The following is a 22,222-nucleotide window of genomic DNA, read 5'->3' as shown; positions in this document are numbered from 1 at the left end:
CCTGTAGAGGGACCTGCAGATAAAAGATTAAGCCACAAATGGAGATTTCGTTTTCCATTTATTATGGGTCAGGTGCTGTCTAGGTTTGAGGTCCTTGTTTCTCCTAGCACAGACAAGAAAACTGAGGGCACCAGACAAATTGTCTCCTCCTCGGGAATTTTCTGCATGAGTTCAATACAGACTTTACATAAACAGCGAGTGCTCCAGCATGCTGTGTGCACAGGTCAGGTTGTGAGGAACCTTGTACTCTTTATGAAACTCCAGGGTTTCACATCTAGGGTTTAGAGAAATCATTCTTCACAGTTTTCAAATTCAAGTCTATAAGGCACATATGCAAAAGTGCTTTCTGTTTGCATTTCTCTTCGCTTTGATGAAAAGAAAAGAAGCTGACAATACCATACACAATATGCAGCAGAATATAGTGCTTTTGCAAATATTGTGTAGTTAAGGGTTAATTACCCTACAATTTTCTTACATTATTTAATAACATGCTTTGGGGACAGTAGAGAAATTCCACTGAACATCAGTCATTGTCTAGTGTTGAATTTCCAATCCTGTGCCATTTCATCTCTCAGAAAATAAAATGATCCTTGTAATTTTCTTGTTATTGCATGATCTTTATAATGAAAATTAGAAGGCTACTTATTACAGAGTAAATATAGTGCTCTTTGAGAAATATTTGTCCTTTAGAAGATGAAAAGGAGGAGGCTGATGGTAGTTTTCTTTGTTCTTCCTATTTGTTCGCTATCCTGATCTTTTCTTCCTCGGTTTCAACTTTCAAATAAAAGCTTTTAGTCCTTCATTTTCATGTGTTAATTTCGGATTATCAGATTTTTGTCCATTTTGTTTTCTTCGCTCATACCTCACACCACAGCTTAGCTCCCACATCCTTAACTCCTTACAGACTAAGTAAGTAATTTTGCAGCCTTGTATAGTGACTACTTGCTGGCAGGACGCGGCGAAGCAGAGTGGCAGGGTGATCTGGGGCAGCAGTGAGGCCAGCTGTGCCATGCCGTGCCGTGCCAATGGGGCACGCCGCGCAGGGTCCGCCATAGCCCTGTGATCACTGGGGAAGTCCCAGTGCTGGGGCAAGCTGAGGTGGAGCCAGGAAGGCAAGTCAGGTTAATGGGGTACATGGCCATGGCCCAGAGTTGGCTGCAATGCTGCTACAGCATTGCTCAGGTGTGAGGATGGAATAACAAACTGATTCAGTTTACAGAGCTGGCTGTCGGCATGCACTGCTAGGATTTTTGAATACACTTTCCAGTAAGGCTTCTTAAGAAGCAGGGATGGCATCATTTGGAGTGTACAAGGGCAAAAGCAGGCAGGGTGGCACTGGTCTCTCATCTGCTGCCTCATTCATCCTGTTTGGATGGTTCACTGAAAATATCATCTGAGCACTAAGTGAAAGTCAAAAGGGCAATCAAGATCTTAGGAACTATTAGAAATGACAAAACATTATTTCTCTGTGGTAAATCGAGAGTGCACCCTGCTCTGCACATACCAAGTGCAGTTTTGGTTATTGCCTCTGAAAAAGACAATGCTAACTATTGTTTAAACATAGGGCAGCAGAGACGGCCAGAGGTATGGAATAGTTTGTGTGTGATGAGATGCTTATTCTTCTGTTCTGACAAGAGACATCTGGATCAAGATGGGACAGAGTTTTCTAAAATCATGAGAGGAATGGAAAAGATTAATAGGGATTTACCCATTCTTATTACGTGAGAACTGAAGATAGCCATACAACTACGAAGCAGCAGGTATAAAGCAAAGAGAGGAAGCTCACCCACTACAAATTAAAATTGTGGAACTTATTGCTTAAGGATAGTGTAGAGACCAAAAGTATTCAGGGTTCCCAAAGTGACTAGATAACATTAATGGAGAATTCCCGAGAGTGGCAAGGGAAGAAGGTGATCTGGTTGTGTCCTCTATCACAGAATGTCCTTAAACTGCAGTCTGCGGATAAGGATGGTATACAGAGATATTTAGCTCTTTTCTTGTTTCTTATGCTTTTCTCATAGTATCTGTTACTGGCCTGTGCCAGACACAGGATACTGAGAGATGGATTTTTGTTAGGTTCAGTACATTTGTTTATCTGTAGTATTTACTGCTGGCTCCAGCTTCTCCCAAACCAAAGATAACTTTTCTTTCCCAGAAGGGGGATGAGGATGGAGAGGAAGGAGGAAGAAGCAGGGCTGGATGATATCTACCTTTCATGCATTGTAGAGCTCAGTGTTGCACCTGTGTCACGAGTGTATGTTATGTCCAGCCAGTATTGTGGAGATCACAATTCAACCCGGTCCTTTTTTGCTCTTGCTGACCTCTCAAAGAGTATTTTCCCAGCTTTTTCTAGCAGAGAGTAATGCTAAGAGCAATGGTTCTACAATATTATCAAGCCTATTATTTTGTGGCCAATACAGACGGATTACTGAGACGTAACTTTGAAGGTAGTTAGCTTTTCAACTATTTGGATGGAGGATTGGCTCAGATAGGGAAAAAAATGCAGGCAATTACTTCTAACACTGGGTTTCTTCTTTATCTAATGTGCAATTTTCTGAAATACTGCTGTGTCTTTTATCAAGAAATAGAGGCTAGCTGGCTTGGAAAATCTAAGATAAGGAGTCTCTGAGGCAGGAGTAATTGGTTGTGGTAGATTGGGACAAATTAGAATGGTGCTCAGCAGAATTGTTTATTGTACTGTGTACATGCCACTTATTTCAGCCACTTCCATAATGTTTCCCTTTGTTTCTATTTATTTATTTGTCTATTTAATATTGAGATAGTCATTGACATTATCTTACTTTTCTACATGAGATATCCTGAACAACAAAGACACAAAGCATTAGCCTGAAACATAAAAATGTTACATGTCCTCTTAGATTATGCACAGTATGTCTTTAAATGTTAGCATTAACCTTCAGTTCAGTTGGATTTGTAGATACAAGACTGAAAAAATGCAAACTGACACTGTGGTGTATTTTTTTATTGCAAATATTTATGTTTGTCTTCAGATCATATTTTCCAGGTACAGAAAGAAGTTAGGAAACTATTATTAGAGTTGTTGGAGATTCAGTTGATTAAGCACCTGTGACCTGAATCAGTTTTATATCACAGCTCTTCTAATTCAGTGGCCATTGCACAAAAAAAACCATTGTACCTTTCAGATGTTTGCTACCTTGATTTGTTATTGTCCCAGTGAAGGAGGATGTAGTCCTAATGATCTCAAGTGTGCTGTGTTCCCGCAACCCAGTCTCCATCAAATTCCAAAAGTAACAAAAAATAAAAATAAAACTAGATAATGCTCCACAACCTTCAAAGGGGAACAATAAATAGAGAGAAAGGAGAAAAAGAGAGAGAAAGGAGATGTGCATACACGTACCAAAGAATTTGTTGCAGCAAAGTTAACTTTTGCATTCAATGCCACAGGCTGCTTGAGGGCAGCCACACTGTTGACTCTTTTGTAATGACTGCAACAGGAGGGAGCACAATTAAGATGGAGAACTGGATGAAAAACCCATGAATGTAGCACCCATTGATGCTACATTCATGCAACCCCCCCCAATGGGTTGTTGCGTGAACGCAGCATCAATGTGTCACAAGTTAGGCAAGGCATACTTCTTGGCATAACCAGTAAGGCAGGGAAAAAGTCTCTAAATGGAAAGTCACAGTTAGCTGTGGAAGCAGAGATAGGAAAATGATCAGTGACAGTAATCTGTAGCCAAACATCAAAAATCCTGCTTTGCTCTTTTTTTCCTCCTCCCCTATTTCCTTCAATAGACATCCATCAAACTGCAATAGGCTTTCTGCTGGCCAGTTTGTGTCTTGTAAATTGATAAGAGAGGGGAGAATCACTTTGCCTGGAATCCCTGCTAAATTACATGAAAACAGGATTTATGCTGCATGTAAACTGTGTAAATCCAGTCAGCTTTTAAGTGGAAACCAATTTTGTAGTGTGTAAGTATCATTGATTTGTTAATCTGACAATTTTTTTAAACAAGCTGATGTGGATTAGCCAGTTCTGATTGTATGTCTCCTACAAGTCATTTGAGTGCTGGATAGCTTGGTGAGTAAAGCACTAGAAATTAACCTTTGACGCCCCTGCCTATAAATAAATTATTGATCCTTAAAAAAGAATCAGATAATCTCATTAGGTACAGTTTTCTGTAGCCTGAGTCTAAATCCTGCCGTACAGAATCATTTATCATAATTGACGATCTTTTTCCTGAAGCAGACAGGAGCTAAGCTACAATAGAAAGCAAATCCTGCAGAAATTGGTACAGAAGAGCAGTATGAAGAATTTCCAACTGATTTGATGCTTAAGGGATGTTTTGTTTCCCCTCCAAATAATTCTAAGGGCTTTTAGCTTTTATGTATGCTTTTATAGCTGTATATCCAATAATTCTCAGTCAGGAAAAAAAGTGTCTCTGAGATTTCATGCATGATGGTATTCTGGAGCCAGACAGAAGTAGAAGGAATGAATTTCTGATCCATGACATAACAGACACAAGTGGAAAATACATAGCAAGCAATGTAATATTGAAAGGCAGAAGTTTACAGAGTTCAGTACTTAACATATAAATGACTGCTCAGAAGTACTCTAGAGAAAAAATAGTTAACACGGTGTCAAAAGGTAAGTGTACACGCGGTGAGACCTAGTGTTATTTTTTACAGCTGCAACTCAGTGCTCTACTGAAATGAAGCAAAGTCAAGCGAGCATTTTAATGACATGAGAAAAAAAAGCTGAACCTTATGGTTAGTTTCAATAACTTGACTTTCCATTTTGCAAAAGGAAAGAAAAACCAGAGGAGACGCATACCTGAGCTCTGTCTCTCTGCTGCTAGGGAAAGGGGAGACAGTGTGTGTGGGAGGGAGAGGGGATTCCTGGGAGGACACCAGTTCCAACTTGGTTTATCAGCCTGCTTAAGTGTTAGCATCAAGGTCAGAGACATTCCAGTCCTAATTTCTAGTGTCTGCATCAGCATTCATAGTGCCAAGCTATGTGCCCCTAGGATCCCACGAGGTATAAATTTTCAAAAAGCCTTGTTTTTCTGATTGGAAATGCAGCAATACCTGTACCCAAGGGGGGGGAAAAACCCATGTGCACCCCCCCCACCCATCTGCAGTTGGACTCTATACCCTGTGGGGTTTCATACAGGCAGTTAGTAAAGTTGGACATTTGCACCTATACCTGTCTATTCTGGCTTCAGGCTCACAGCTTCAAAACACTGCACTGTTGAAAGAATACAGAAAAAAGTGTAGCCGAGGGAAAAAATGTGCATGCTCTAGATATGGGAAGTAATTCAAATATTAGAAGAAATAGTGTCATATAGAGTGTCTAATTTAATGAAGATATATTGGACTTGTGATAATGGAATTATTGTGAGTTTAAAAAAAACGTTAGACAAGACCAACTAATTACAAGGCATAGCATATCTCTGTGTAAGGTGGTAAAGTTAAAAGATGTATGCTGTTGCTCTGGATTAACTCAAAAGTTATTTGTGGCCATGTAAGTAAAGACTAGAAGGAGTATCCTCCAGTGTGGTGCGGCAGCTGTTCTGTACTAAATTGCTAGCGTAATCTCATGAAATTGCTTGCACTAATTCACTTCAGTGTACCGATGAGGCTGATGGCATAATGCTGAGCTGTGGGGGTTCTCTCCTGCCCTGTGCGTAGTAAAGCATATCCGTTCCTAGTCCAGTGCAGCCACTGAGCTTGCAGTAAATTGTAACAGCCTTGGAAATTTATGACCACAGTGGAGGCACAGCATCCTTCTCTGACCCATCAAAAGGGCCTATCCACCTAGCAAGGGCTGAGTTTTCTCTTTTATGCACAAAGGACAAAATTAAGTCAATTCGTCTATCAGCATGATGACTAACCAGAGCAGAATATTTTTCAATATTTTGCAGAAATCTGTGGGTATTTAAAAATAGATATTCCTCCACCAGGTAGAAATTGTTCAATATTCCTTCACTGGTACTAGCGTGCCAGTTTTATCCTTCCTGATTAAAGTGTTTATCCATCTTGATTAAAAAAAAAACCCACACTGGACAGGACTTCAGCTGTACAGTAAGAATGATCAGGAATTGTTTTATTATTCTCAATATTATTTTTGAAGTGTTGCAAAAAGAGCCGGATGTTAAAGTGTTTTGTTTATTTCATAGGCAAATAATAAGTTGTGCGCCATAAAAACGGATAGGCCATCTTTGATGTTCATTGACAGATCCAAAGCAAAGCATTCTTTATGAGAAAACACTGCATTGCTAATAAAGTGATCCCAACAGCCGAGCTTGTGCTGCTTAATTTGTTTCCATGGAGTGATATTATAATTCTGACATACTGAAAAATCACCTCATATTGCATTTGTTGCTGAGTGCATCTTTGATATAACATTTGTTATTGTGGTGCTTGGGGTGTCTTCAGAGGAGTAATATCCTAAATGAACCTGGCTGTATTATCCCTTTAATGTAGAGTAGAATTTTGCATTAAATTTTCAGTTTGTTTCAAATGTGTTTCGCCAGCTATTCATCACAAGTGGTCTGTTCAAGAATAGGGCCAGCATATCAATATAAAATCAGAAAAATCCTTAACTCTGTATCTTTGGGGAACCTCTCAGGTCGTTCCAATTTTTTTCTGTTAGATGTACAGACAGTGTGATCTCTTGTATTTATGCCTGCCTGTCAGGTTTTTTTATAGTAGAAACACGAATCACTGTTTGTAATGCAGGATTAGCCTGTCTCACACAATGTTATTAGAATTAGACCTGACTAGAGATTGACTTAATTTCTTTTTCTTCTGTATTTAACTTTAGTTTTCATCCCACACCAGCTTTTGCACTCCCAGGAACACTCTGCTTCTTACATTAGAGTAAATATTGAAGAACATATGTATTATTTGTCTGGATTTGCACAGACAAAAATTGAGAGCAGTATGTAGTCCCTCCTGTGTGGGCTTCTGTGTTCTGAGCTGCCAGTAAAATGTAAAAAGATTGTACGATGATGTCCTATTAGACCTCAAGACTGGAAGGACAGTTTGTATTGAACACAGGCATTTTTCATAATTATGTTGCCTGCAGTGTTACCACCTGCCCTAATTTGATCTGATTAAGGTGAAATGCAAAACTGTCCTCATTTCACAAGTGGAACTTTGCCATGTTCCCTCACAGAGAGCAATAAGATGTGCATACATGTATCGCTGTTGCGAAGGAGGAAGAAAAATATTAGAATTAGGTAACAATTAAGATTTCAACTCCATTACGAGAGTGCAGGTCACTTTTAGACAATTGCTTCATTCTTTAGTATTCTGGAAATGGGTTTCTGTCATAAAATCCCTACAAAAAAGAGAAGATCATAGCCATTCATCCAGATATGTCTGTACTATTCTGTGACACATAATATATTCCATGGCTTTTTAAAATTCTCTTTTGGTTGGATGGGTTTATTGTCCATGAACATTTATTTTGAGAGTAGCCTGGGCTGGCCTTGTAGTCTGAGTCATTTATGTAGCAATTTAAATATTTGTCTAAGCTCTCAGTGAAAGACTCATGTTGAAGTCTTATAAATGCTGCACAGATTAAAGGAATAGCATTTTTTATATACTGTTTATACAGAATGACGTCCGTCGTATTCCAGGAAAAAAAGAAATGCAAAAGTAGAAAGAAAAGCATTGCTGTTTCTGGGTCACTGAATATTGTTTGCCATTCTCCTTTCTCCAATAGTAATTTTGTGCATGCTTATGCATGTGTGAGTAAGAGAGCGAGACCTACATGTGTGCATCTTGGTTTTTCTGACAGGTTTTTTTTGAGCTTGGCATATTGATTTTCCTGTACTGCGGACAGAAAATAACCTTTAAAAATTGCATTTTAATATCCTTGAACACTAGTTTTGTAATTAAAGAGATGGAAAGCTGTGTTTGTTCTCTGGCACCTGGCCACATCTTTCTTGATGGTACAATGGCTTATTCTACATTTCATAGTCTGTGTAATAACCTCACTTGATAAAATACAAGTGAGATGGAAATTTATTGCAACATGAATTGCTGAAACTGTTCCTTCTGTCTGTAATTCCCAAAATTACAGGACAGTTTCCTTAATTCAACTTTTAAGGGGAAAAAGAAGAAATATTTACCCTCCAAATCTGATTCTCAGCACTTGGGCTTTACAATATACTTCTGTTATCAAGCCATCAGCTGGAAAATGGCTGTGTGAACTTTGGTTTAATTTCAGTTTAGAAACCTTTTAGTGTTTTCTATATTGCACCTGTTTAATTCTGGCATTCAGAAATGACAATCTTTTAAAGACTTGCCCTTCAGTAACTGGCAAATGAAATTCTTCTATAGTTATTTTTGCCTTGTGTTGACTTTTATTCAGGGATAGTCGGATTTGCCCTGAGAAGACAATCTCCTCTCTTATAAAGTCTCCACCACATGCTGAAAGCTCCTGACCTCTCACTTGCCTTCTCAAAGGTACTGATCATCATCAAAGTCCAGTGCCAGCATGAAGGTGGGAGTTTGAGAGAACAGAGTTTGCTTTAGAGATTTCAACTACTTTTTGAATAAAAGATGAGAAAACCTTTCATGAATTGAGCTGATTGAGCTAAAAACCTCGTATACTGAGAGCAAAGAGCCCCTTTCAGCCCAGATCCCTGCAATGAGATTTTCACTACCAAGGTTTGTATGGTGGAAGGTATTGAGTCTTCCAAAAGAAGTTTAGAGCAGCTCTGTTGTATCTCAACTTTAAAAAAAAAAAATCACCTGGTTATGTTAGGAGCCTTAGACTTGCTGATTTTCTGACTCTTTGATGTTATGAAGAAACTGTAGGAGTAACTTCTGTTAATGAAGAAGCATTTAAAAAAAGAGAAATTGTGCTGTTTCTGTAACATTTACTTCAATTTGACAAAAGTCAATACTTGGGTGGAAAGAAGGGAGTCTCCTTTTTGTTTCTGCTACTGGAGCTGCTGTATTTGAGCAGTAAAGGTCGTAGTTCAATTTCTCATTACAGACAGACAGCACAGATTTCGTTTTGTTGCATGAGTTTAGTATTCCCTGACTTGACTGAGAATTGCATGGCTGAATTTACACCTATAACTTAAACCGGAATATCGAGCAACCAGATGGTACAGACTATTAGTCAAATATGTTTGCACTATTGCATGGTCTCCCTGAAGTCTTAGTCTCTTGGGCAATACTGAATTTTTTTTAGAAAATTCCCCCTCTCTGACAGACTCTTTCGACAGTTTGTCATATAGCAGTGCAGCATATACAGAAAACTGCCAAAAATAACAAGCAGCGGCATGCTGGCATTGTGCAGCTCAGTACAATTCAGGGTTTGAATGCTGATGTGAGTAAATAGTACTTGTTCAAGTCTGGTTTAAATATTGTTTTAAATATGCAGAAAGCAAGCAAGGAAGCAGGTTCTAAACTGAATGGCATGTCAGTATTCCTGCTGATATTTTCTGTAGTAAAGATTAAGAGAAAGACCCTAGTAGGAAATGGCTAACGTGGTTCATTACTTCTAGTCATTTGGCTTTAAAGCATCATTAAAAAAAACAGTGAGTAGCAGCACAGGGAAGGCCAGAGTTGTGCACAGTGTGAGAAAGCCAGGCCAGCAGAATTTTCTCTAATCTGAGATGCTCTATTTGCTGCCAGTACTCAAAGTTTATGTGATCCTTTCCCAACTTTATTGCGGTCCCTTTGCAGAATTTTTGCACAAGTACTTAACAAGAGCAAAAATACCTTTTGTGTCTTTGGATGATTTTGAAATTAAGTGCATACAAACAAAAATGTAACCCATTCAGTTGGGCAACTAACATCTCTGGTAGCTGGTCAGAACAGGACAAGTATTGTGTCCTGACAATCAAACTTTCATGAAAATTTCTTGAATATTAGCTTCAGCAGCCTTTTCGATAGCAAAAAAAATGTATAGGTCCTTTTACTGACATCAGCTGTCAGAAATCAATCAAGACAAAAGAAAATGACCATAATACTCTTTGACAGGGGTATTAATCAGCAGAAAAGGGTATTTAAATTCAGAGTAAAAAGCAAATTTTTAAAAAGCAAATAGATTTCTTATTGCAGATTAAGCTTTGCAAAAAGGAGCATTTAAATATATCCTGTATTAGCACACAGTCTTTTTAACAAAGTATTACATTTTGTATACATAGCCAATTTTTTTTGCTAGTATGAACATGTGTAAGCACCATTGACTTAATTGTAGCTATGCTAGTTTGCTTGAGCTGAAGAACAGCTCCACCATTTGTAGTTTTAGAGAGACTTCTAAAGACTTACAGGAAAGACCTTCACTATGTTAACCTCTGGGTACTTAAACCACATGCAAGTATTGCTTGTCGTGCTCTCTGATTTAGCAGTGCCAAACTCCAGAGCTGAGCTTTGCAATCTAAATACATGCCTGCTGACTTTGAAAGGACAGAATTCAACACTTCTTGCTTTTGAAAATATCTCCTTTTATATTTTTTCCAAAGGAATCTATACTATTTAAACACTCTAATATATCTCTTTTTGGGCATATATTTGTTTTGCCTTCCTATCTACTTATCTAGATTACTATATAGAAAAATATCATCTGGAAACTGATGTCATCAAAATGGCATGAGTATAAGTAAAGAACCCCATGTAATTTTTTACTTCACTTTTTTATTTTTACTGGATATGTTATTTCTTACACCAATTGTAAGGTGGCCAGTACAAGATACTTGGGTACTAAAGGGTTGTCGCCCAATTTGCAAATACACTGCTGACTGCAGTCAACAGTATATTTACAAAAAATAAATCATCAGCTGTTTTAGTGTGTCCAACAGGCTGAATGCTGGTTGTAGCATTTCGAAATAGATCTATAGCTAAGACGTATTATACTTGCTGAGAAAAGTTCTGATACCTGTAGGTAAGACAAGGGAATACCCACTGTGCATCTGTTTAACAAAAAGGCATTTGGTTTTCTTTCTTGGGGAAAAATGTTCCATGACTGAACCTACCCCAATCACAACAGATTGTCAAAATGAGTATTGGAAACAGAAGTATGAGTTAATGGGTCAGAGAGAATTTCAGTTTGCAAATGTAGCTCGAATGCATGATCAACCTTGAGAATTCAGAAGGTAAATAAATAAGGCCTTTTGTTAATAATAAATCAATAAGTAAACCTAGTGATTACAAGATTGTTTCATGAGAGGGTTTTGAGCCTCATGTGTGATTTTATGATTAATGGTGGTTATGAATAACTGATCTTCCAGATAAAGTTGTGTGCCCACGTGAATCCCCTGCATTTTAAGACCTGCAGATGTAAGGCTTGGGACTTGAGATGACAAATTATTCACAGAACAGTTTTATCACCTTTCTTTCTTTAAGAATTCAATCTTTCTTATACAAAGGACAATATCTGTAAGTACAGTGTTGGTCTACAAATTAATGAAGCTTTAAGTTTGATTACATTAGAAAATTATCTAGGTAACTACAGAGAAAAAAAACTCAATAATTTACTATTTACAAAAGTATTGCTCATGAAGGTTGTAAATAAAATTGTGAGAACGGTTATAATAATACCCTTCTGTGGGATCTGCGAGAAAACATTTCTGCATCTTTCACAATTCACAAGCACAAGCAGTATTCCAAAGATAGGCTTATGTGCTTATATTCTGCAAATTAAATACTTGATATTCTTCATAATATCTTTTTCTCTTTTCAATAAAATATTTATGCATTCCAGACACTCTCCTTAGTTTTGTCTTTGTTCATGTTCACATAACATCAAAAATGAGAAAAGGTCACCCGAAACATCAAAACATTCAATTAACACAAGCACAGTGAAGTCACGTCATACTTTGAAATCATTGTCAGTTCCCATAAGAGTGACCTCACTGTCACCAGCACAGGATTGCTTTTCACTGGAAGAGACACAGACAGCAAAAAGGTGTCTTTTTTACACCAATATTCCAATTAGTTGAACAGGTCAGAAGAGACTGGGAAAATGACATAACAAACAAATACACACTAATTACAGGATTTCAAACCTGTTAAGTTTTGTGTGAAAGTCTAGCCTGGCTCCCTCTTCTTGCTCCCCCATTGCCATTCCCATTGTTGTTATGCACAGTGCAGGGCCGTGCTCTTCCTGTCATTCCTGCTCGCTCAACAGAGTTGTCTGAGCTGGGTTGTGCCATGCTGAGTACTTGTACCTTGTGTACAGAGTCCCAGCTGCTGTGTCCCACTGTAGCTAGAGGTTGGCTGTGCTCTGGTTGGATACCCGCTATAACAAGCACCTCTGAGCCACAGGCTTCCCTTGCCACCTTGCTGCGCACATGCGGCAGGCCAGCGTACACTTGCCTATGTGTGTGTGTGTGTGTGTGTGTATATATATATATATATGTAATCGTTGCTATATTGCAAGTACGGCCATTATACTGCTTCATTTCCAAACTTTAGAATTATGTTTTTGAATATGGAACATTTTTCGTACCTGTACTCCAGTCAAATATGATCCTACATGGAGCAGTCATAAAAAAAAAGACACACGTCCATTAATTTTCTAAGCATGAAGTGGTTATTCTCATGTATTTGAAACATTTTTCAGTTGCAAGCTCGGTTTAGCAATTAGCACTGTGGAAAGATACCCTTTGAAGGACACTGATAGGTATTCTTACATGGTTATGTTCAGAGCTCACAAAAGGGTATGTACTTTTCAGAATTAACAAGTGTTGATGCAGACATAAATTTTAAGTGAGAGAAATGGAAGTTACACTGTGTTCATAAGGTAAATGCTCAGTTTGCACAGAGCTAAATATGACGGGAAAATTTACATGCTCAAAGTTAAGCATGTGCAGAAATTATTGGGATTGCAGCTGCTGGGTGAAATTAAGCTCATCTAACCTTAAAAGTCTAAAAGTTACTTGTGTAAATCTTACCTAGTCATCTTAGACTCCTCAATTAATGGAAATAAGTGGATACCTCTTTTGGGCCCATCTCAGACAAAGGGAAGTACCCCATGAAGGTGTGTATTTCCTTCTATTGACTAAAAAGGAAATGTGCAATGAATATTAGACTCATATAGCCAATATTTAGATGCTTAAATTCAGTGAGTTGAATCTCACCCAACTGTACCATTTGGGGAAAGATGAAATTTAAAATGCAAAGCAGGAAATAATGCTACAAACATATGGTAGAAGATAAGATGTAGCACACAATCCTACAGTAGAACTCTATATGCTTGTAGCTAGTCAATGAACACGTTGTATGATTTTCTATAATTCTCTGAGGCTAAAATTCAGCCAGGGCCCGTCCCTGCCCCAGCCAGGACCAGGCAGCTGGGGGTCACCGGGGCAGCCCCAACCCTGGGCATTGGGCTCTTCCCTGGGGACGGGGACAGGCTGAGGCCCAGCCTGAACGTGGGCCCACAGGTGGGCCCAGCTCAGTGGTGCCCATGGCTGGGCAGGGCTGTGGGGAGCTGGAGACCAGCCCTGCTGTGGCATTGCTGCGGCAGGGGCTGATGGCCCCAGGGGCTGACATGGGGTCACAGGCTGTGGGGGAGCCCCAGGGGACCAGGCAGGGACAGTCTGGGCTAGCGGTGCCATCAGGGACCTGGCACTTGCATTGGTTCTGAGTTGGCTGTATTTGTAACAGCAGTCATTTTTTGCTTTCATTTTGCCAGTTTATGCAATATTAAAGGGTTGATTTAATTTTTCCTTTGCCTTCTCACTGGAGAACATAAGTCATACAAAGTGATAATTTTAAGTGAAAACAAAACCAGAAGCTAATTCTGTCTGAGAAAAAATATGTGAAGACTTGGGTAATTAAATTGGTAGTACTTACAATCATAGTTTAATTACAAGTGTAGCTGAAAATGTGTGTTCAGACCAGTTGAAATCAGGGGATTTATGATGTTAGGAGACATTAAACTGTCCTTCCTAAATTTTGCTTCTTTATTCTTCTCTTGGAGATACATATACTTACATGAACAGATTAAAAATATCTTTATGAAAAGAATACCACAATGTAAATTGTAAATTTACAGTTACAAATTTCTGTAACTTTGAATGTACCTGTCAATCCTTTACCAGCAGTCCTGGCTAACCGGGGAGGTCCCTGCTGACTGGAGATTAGCAAATGTGACACCCATCTACAGGAAGGGCCAGAAGGAGGACCCGGGGAACTACAGGCCTGTCAGCCTGACCTCGGTGCCAGGGAAGGTTATGGGGCAGATCACCCTGAGTGCCATCACGTGGCACGTACAGGACAACCAGGTGATCAGGCCCAGTCAGCATGGGTTTATGAAAGGCAGGTCCTGCTTGAGTAACCTGATCTCCTTCTATGACAAGGTGACCTGCTTAGTGGATGAGGGAAAGGCTGTGGATGTTGTCTACCTAGATTTTAGTAAAGCCTTTGACACCATTTCCCACAGCATTCTCCTGGAGAAACTGGCTGCTCATGGCTTGGACAGGTGGACTCTTTGCTGGGTAAAGAACTGTGTGGATGGCCGGGCCCAAAGAGCGGTGGTGAATGGAGTTTACTCCAGCTGGCGGCCAGTCACAAGTGGTGTTCCCCAGGGCTCTGTGCTGGGGCCAGTTCTGTTTAGTATCTTTATCAATGATCCAGATGAGGGGATTGAGTGCACCCTCAGTAAGTTTGCAGAGGACACCAAGTTGTGTGGGAGTGTTGATCACACTGTGTGGGAGTGTTGTAGGAGTTGTTGAGTGTTGTGTGGGAGTGTTGTAGGAAGGCTCTACAGAGGGACCTGGACAGGCTGGATCAATAGGCCAAGGCCAGTTGTACGAGGTTCAGCAAGGCTAAGTGCCAGGTCCTGCACTTGGGCCACAACAACCCCATGCAATGCTACAGGCTTGGGGAAGAGTGGCTGGAAAGCTGCCAGGCAGAAAAGGACCTGGGGGTGTTGGCTGACAGCCAGCTGAATATGAGCCAGCAGTGTGCCCAGGTGAAGGCCACTAGCGTCCTAGCTTGCATCAGAAATAGTGTGGCCAGCAGGAGTAGGGAAGTGATTGTCCCCCTGTACTCGGCACTGGTGAGGCCGCACCTCGAATACTGTGTTCAGTTTTGGGCCCCTCACTACAAGAGAGACATTGAGGTGCTGGAGCGTGTCCAGAGAAGGGCAACAAAGCTGGTGAAGGGTCTGGAGCAGAAGTCTGATGAGGAGCAGCTGAGGGAACTGGGGTTGTTCAGCCTGGAGAAAAGGAGGCTGAGGGGAGACCTTATTGCTCTCTACAGCTACCTGAAAGGAGGTTGTGGTGAGGTGGGGGTCGGTCTCTTCTGCCATGTAACAAGCCATAGGACAAAAGGAAATGGCCTCAAGTTGTGACAGGGGAGGTTTAGATTGGATATTAGGAAAAAATTCTTCACTGAAAGGGTTGTCAAGCCTTGAAACAGGCTGCCCAGGGAAGTGCTTGAGTCACCATCCCTGGAGGTATTTAAAAGAAGTGTAGATGTGGAGCTTAGGGACATGGTCTAGTGGTGGACTTGGCAGTGCTAGGTTAATGGTTGGACTTGATGATCTTGAAGGTCTTTTCCAACCTATACGATTCTATGATTCTGTGATGCATTAATGCAGCATTTGTACTTAAATAATAAAGCAATATGAGAATCAAGCAACAACAAAATTATTCAAACAAGTAATCTGGGTATGATGGAACATTTAGAAGCAAATAATATACTTAAATTTAATTTAAGTAATAAATGCTTAAATAGAAGCAAAGAAACTACTTGTGGTGAGTTTATAAAGGTGCTGGTGCTTTGAAATGGGTATCATCCCTTCATAATTTAGTTTCCTGCTTAGACTCAGGCTCATTCCTAAGACATCACATTAGTTTTATGGGTCTTATTGCTTTGAGGTCAATGGAGCTATGTCAGAGGAAAAAGTGGTATAAAAATACTAAAGATTTGCATCAATTTTGTATTTCTTACATCTTGCTCTGCCTTGACAGTTAGAAAAAACCTGTAACAGCCATTGTAGCTGAGAACATATGAAACACATAGGTTTGAATGTGAGTCGAAAGAGGGAACTAATAAACAGTTTAGCTGCTATTTTATCAGTCTGCAGATGTCATAAATCCTGAGTTTTGGCTTCTGATTAAAGGCAATTGTCCATGCTTTTGGATCATTTCCTTTTAACACTCTTATGTGTAATTGTTATTGATTGATTTATTTAATATTCCTATGGTTCAGTTTATGTCTGTGAAAATTTCATGTATGCCTGTACTTTTTCAAGTAATAATTGGGAAGAGGGAAATGGAAAGTTTCAGTAATTGTTGGACCATTGATTATAAGGGTTTCTTTACTACAGAGGGCATAAAAACTCATCCTCAAAGCATTCTACACAAAATAGCAGAAATCTGTAAAGTGCAGATTATTTATTTCATGTGGCACGTGCTAGTTGAGCATCAGAGACTTAGACAATACATTTTTCTTTTAGCCTTTGGTGTGCACAGTTTGCCAGTGAACCCATTGGGTGCTGTGCTTGTAATAATTTTCAAGTCGCCATGTATGTTTGCATATACATGAATAGGTTGATGGACATATGGGTGGTTTTGTGGGTGAGATGACATATAGTTCTTAATGCTTTTCAGCAGAATAGGTGTTTTTTAATCTCTTTTATTTTTATTTATGGAATGGTTATTTGTCTATAGCCTTTGTCTCTAGTTACAGTGTAGGAATTTAACATCATCACAGACTTTTTCAAAACTCCCAGATATTTGGTAAAAATGGCTCACAGCGTTGAAGCATGTTTTACAAAGGTCCACTTACAGAACAGAATAAATTAAAGTAGAAATAGTAAATATCAGAAATACATCCAGAAATATCCAAAAAGAAAGGAAGATGTTTTGATGTTATTTCTTTTTTTGGGTTCCATGTTTCTCTGTTATTTCCATTTTTTCCTCAAATTATTGTTTGACAATAGTTTCCGTTGTTTCCTCAAATTTTTGCTCCTGCAATGTGAAGATCTGAAAGGACTTCTTACAGACCGCAGACTGTTAAGGTGTGTCAGCATAAGTCAATATTGCACGCATTTGACATTTCTGAACTCATTGCTGGAAAGCATGATGCCAACAGTGACGTGGTTTTTAAGCTCGCTCTCCTCCTTCCTTGCTAGTAACTTCTGGATCTCTTGTATAATAAGCTTTCAAGATCCAGTGAAAGTCTGGACTATGAAAAGATTGAAAACTGGATTGGGCAAGTCTCTGAAAAATAGACTATACAAAATATTGTATTGGGAAGAGGACGCAGCAGTGGACAACTAGTAACACTTAAAATAAACATATACATGTTTATATAGATGTCTATATATATCTTCATATTTTTACACATTTTTTTACAAAGAAAGATCCTTGGTTCCAAAGTCTCTAACATGGAAGAAAGAGAAGATGCATGTAAGCAGTTCACATAAGGGAGATTATATAAATTATGCATGAGGGCAGGATGGGATGGATTTCTGGGAGAAATAGGCATTCAGGAAATAAGATTTCAAGGAGAATGGAAAGAGAAAAAGCTCTTGCTAGGCAAGAAAAAGAAAAAACTTTCCCATCTTAAGGGATTTAGTGAATAATAAATTGGAAAAGATAAGAGGGAAGAAAGAAATGATTGGTTGAAGAGGAAGCTGTAAAGACTGCAAAAAGCAGAGACAAGCAGAAAGCGGTTTAGTTGATGTTACAAAGCTAACATCTGTCAAAGATTAACACGCAGTATTACATGAAACCATAATTATCCTCTACACTTAGAATTTCCTATAGCAGTGTACAATCAATGCAGATTTTTTCAGGGAAAATTACATGCGGAAAAAAAAATTAATAATTACATAAGGGCTTGAGGGTAAGAGAGAGGAACTGTGTTTTATGCAGTGAGTTCTGATCTGAAACACAGAGAAGTCAACAGCTCTGGACTACAAGTCAGGCCTCAGGTGAAGTTAGTGAGACATTTAAAGCAGTTGGTATATTCAGGGTTTGGATGAGCTGGAAGATGGGGATGTAAATCCCAGTGAAAATGGACAGAAAAATACTGCATAGCAGTGATTCTGTGGTGGAAGTAGTAAGGACAACTTTAAATGCATTGAGAACAAGAAACAGAATAAACGGTGAGAGCCTAAGCATGGGGGAAGTGAGGAGAGAAAATTAAAGGTGATACAGGGGTTGTGGTCCTAGAGGTTGAGGAGAATAAAAACCCATTAAGAAAGAATCACTCAGAGCTAAAACTCACACATTCAAATATGTAAATAACCTTGTGTGCGAGAAGAGGCAAGGGGTGGGTGGAAAGAAGCCTATAAGAATATCATAGGTTTTATTAAATGGGAAGAAATAGTAATATTTAATAAGAGGCAAGCCATTAATAGATAATACTTACCATATGCTTAAACCTTGGCCACCTTAAACCTTGGCTACCTTTAAAAGGGTTTGCTGATGAGGTTGTGTTGATGATGCATTCTCCACCTGTACCTCCTCTGAATGGAGATAAAGCATTTACTAGCAAGAAGCTTATTTGAATATCGTTTCAATCAGTTCCCTAAGTAGAAAAAGTTATACCAGTAGAAGACTTGTACTAGTATAATTGTGTCTATAGTAGGGGTTTTGCCTTTTTTAGTTATGTTGCTTGCAAGTATAAAGGCTTTTCCCTTTGTATCCCTAAGACAGCTATGCCAACAGAAGTTGTGAGTGTAGGCCATGCCTCATTGGCTTTGAGGGAAGCCTCAGTGCTGATGGAGATTTCCTGACAACTGTCTCCAAATTCATTTGCATCCTTTTAATGGCAGTCATTAAGAGTGAGAGGTAACTATTTGTAGTTGCATCAGCAGAAAAGCAGGTTGATAAAAATCGTAGTTCTTCCCATGTTCTGGGGAGAACTATGCTCTTAATTCCTTTTAAGGAATTTTCTCTGTTCACAAGCAGATGCTTCAATTTATGGTAAGAAGAATAAAGCCCAGATTGCTTTCACAGTCTGCACTTTTATCCCTTGCCAGAAATGAGTCTGGTAGTGTACAAAAGTGAGTAGCAGCCTTGGATTTCATCACCAGGAAGGTAATCACAGTCTGAACAGGTCAGTAAAGTGCATGACATCTAGCAAGACATATTCTTTCTTACTGGCTGGTACAGATGTGAAAGTCTGTAGCGACTGAACGTTAATCTGATTACAAAGTTCTGGCAAATCGCTCCCCTGCCTGCATAGCTGGTTTGTGTATTACACCTGTGGGTGACAACTACATGTTTGTGAAACAGGTTATATTTGTGACAGCCAAAATTAAAGTGATCTGTGAGGCCTATGAAATCCTTCAGGGAATCAGGGGAAGCCTGTATAACACTTAGAAATGAGTCCAAACCTGGTGTGTGAATCAGAATTCAGCTTTGGGCAGCTCCAAGGTTTGATGTTAGATCCTCTTTTAACAGGCTTTTTGGCTTACACTAAGGAGCTGGCGGTATCTGGCAGACAGTGCTGCCCTTTTCATCTTGCTTTTGTTTGTGGTCCTTTGGGGAAAGGGCTAAAATATTCGGAATATAACCTTTCTAAGTGTTCGTGGTAGCATGCTCAGAAATGTGGAAGGATTATTTGATAGATGGTTTTCAGCATTCTGGTGCCCTTGGAACCATGGCTAATCTTTCTAATCTTCTTTATCTAAGGTAATCTGTATATTATATCATCTCTGCATCTATGTATCTTATACTGAAACTGTACTGACAGGAAGCTCTAAAATCCCTATTTTTGTTTCTTTCCAACAGCTGGCTGTCCAGATTCCTTGATTAAAGAGCTTCATCACTTCAGGATTCTGGGAGAAGAACAGGTGAGTTAGCATCTCTAAGGCAGCATCTTAATGTCGTGAAAGATAGACGCTAATGAGACAGTTTCGTCTGTCTCCAGGGAGGTAGAGTGTATCTCATGACCCCCAATGACCTGAAATGTGGGGAAAAAAACACACAGGAGATATATGTGAGATTTTTTTTTTCATTCTATCCATCAGCCTTGACAGGTTATTAATTGGTACATCTGCTATCTGCCACAGCTTTTTGGCTTTTAACTACAGCAGTAAACAGGCTCTCTAAAACAGCAGATAGGCAAACAATCTGACTAAGGGATTGATACTTACCACTACTCATGATATTATCCGTCTCTTTTTGTGGCCTTTTTTCTCTTTTAAAAGTGTGTTTCTCATTCATAATTATAGCTGTGCTTTGCACTCAGAAAACTATTTCTGTAGAGGGATCTTAGGAAACCATAAGTGAGGTATGCTTTACAACACTCACAAGATGGTCATAGTTATTATTTTGTCAATAATGAAATTAGTGTACAGAGATATTGAGAAAACGGCCTTAAATTTTGAGAGACAAGTTGGATGTTCAATGCTTCTGAAATTCAAGTTGTCTTTGTCTCTGAAGTATCTCTCCTAATGTACTGGTTATAAAGCCTAACTGCCTGACATAGGGTTGCAGGTACTAGGGACCGAGGACCTGAAAGCTCAGCATTAGCATGTTGTACATGAGAATATCTGCGTCTTTTAATGAACCTAGCACCAAGGGACTTGCACAAGGTTATATGAGGGCTGTGACAGAGGTAGGAGCAGCTCCTGAAATGTTAATTCAAAGTCTGGTTTCTTGGTTTTTAGATCAGATTATATAGTCAAGAACACCCTGTTGCTTCTCCTTTCCCTGTGACTCTCCCTTTTTTTATTACAGTTAGGACTGCTGGTACATTTTCTAGACTTCCAGTTTTCCTCCACCAGCCCCCCACTTCAGTTGTTATAGAAAGTCAAAAGCCAAATTCCTCAGGGACTCAGCTTTTCCTCAGCAAGAAGGCAGTATGAAGGGAAGCATGGGAGGGTTTGCCTGACAGGAATGGAAAAAAAAGACAGAAAACAGACTAGGCCAAAGGAGATACTGGAAGCAGGAATCTGGTGAGATTGAGGATTTGGGAAGAGGAAATAAAAGAAATTATGACCAGGATTGATGGGGCCAAGAGACTGGTTAGAGCCAGCTGACAAATGGAGGGCAGAGTGAGATGAAGCCTGGGGACACTGGAGAGATGGGGCTGGCTGGTGAAAGAGGGTAGGAGTAGAAACCAGAATGGTAGGGATAAGGGTCTGACAAGGAGCTGGGACCAAGAACTGTCAGGGAATGACCAAATATGGAAACTTGCTAAAGAAACTGGTAAATAAAGCAAGATCTGTACTTAATGAGCTGCACGAGAAGGTGAAGCTAAGCCGAGTAGGAGCAGTGGGACAAAAGGAGAGATTTGAAGGAAAAGTAGGGAACAGCTAAACCAAGAGACTGCGAGTATGAGGGAGAGGGCTGAGCCAGACAGACTTTGATAGCTCCACTGGCAGAGAGCTCTGAGGATGGAGTTGTAAACCTCAGCCTTGCTAATGACCACGGACAAAGCAATATAATTTAATTGATGGACTTTCCTTCTTCTTCTGTTTGTTTTTTAGAAAAGGAATGGTAGACATAAAAATGAAGGCTAACAGAGTTAAGAGTCCAAATGAAGAATTCAGACATTAGGAAATGTCAGATTCAGGATTCTTTATGTAACCTTAATACTTTCTTTCTTTGTTCCACTCACCTACCCTTACACCTTTGCACTAAGAGAGTATTGAATTATATGATCATATACAAGCTTCAGAAGTGGGATGTTGTAAACCACGAGGAACCACAAAAGAGAAGATAATTAATTTCTGTCCAATAATAAGAGAAGTCTTGAAGAGAGTAGAGGAGTTTGATGAGGAAAGCCTCACTAATCAAATAAATACAGTAATTTTTGCCACTTGGAATATTTTTGGTATTCTTTCAGACTTTCATAATGAAATTACTCCTCTTTGTGTTGAATACACCTAAACAGATAAGAAATTTTTGTCATTGTGCATTAGGAGCATAAAACTATGCAGATGCAAAGTTGTTTTGCAGAACGGGTCTGACCTATAAACATTTGCCTTTCTCTGAAACTGGCTACACTAACAGGTTATTTGGATACAGTGGTTACCATTACAGTCTTAACTAAGATCTTTGCAAGCAGTGAACATTGCCATGAGGCTTGAATTATTCCATAAGCCCATACAAGTGTAAAGAATATTGCAATTATATTCTGCCCCTACAAAAGCATTGTTATCATGAGTCTACTGATGACCACAGTAGCTCTTGCTTGAAGTTAGCACACATTTTGACAGTTAAGGAGAAGTTGGTGCAAAACCAAGGTAAAAAAAATTAAAATACATCTAAATGAAGAAAGAAAGGAATTTCAGGCA

At 39.3% G+C, this 22,222-nt stretch overlaps 1 protein-coding gene across 2 annotated transcripts in view; it reads left to right on the top strand.

The window, feature by feature from the left end:
- The window catches only part of PRKN (parkin RBR E3 ubiquitin protein ligase), an 802,017-nt gene that overhangs the window by 652,566 nt on the left and 127,229 nt on the right, over positions 1–22,222 (top strand). For both annotated transcript variants that reach the window (XM_075499098.1, XM_075499097.1), the window contains one exon: positions 19,710–19,771. In XM_075499098.1, coding sequence (XP_075355213.1) covers positions 19,710–19,771 — 62 coding nt within the window. The remainder of the gene's footprint in view (positions 1–19,709; positions 19,772–22,222) is intronic.

The sequence above is a fragment of the Mycteria americana genome, chromosome 3, assembly GCF_035582795.1.
Source record: "Mycteria americana isolate JAX WOST 10 ecotype Jacksonville Zoo and Gardens chromosome 3, USCA_MyAme_1.0, whole genome shotgun sequence".
Classification (NCBI taxonomy): domain Eukaryota; kingdom Metazoa; phylum Chordata; class Aves; order Ciconiiformes; family Ciconiidae; genus Mycteria; species Mycteria americana.
This window is presented reverse-complemented; position numbering and strand designations above follow the sequence as displayed.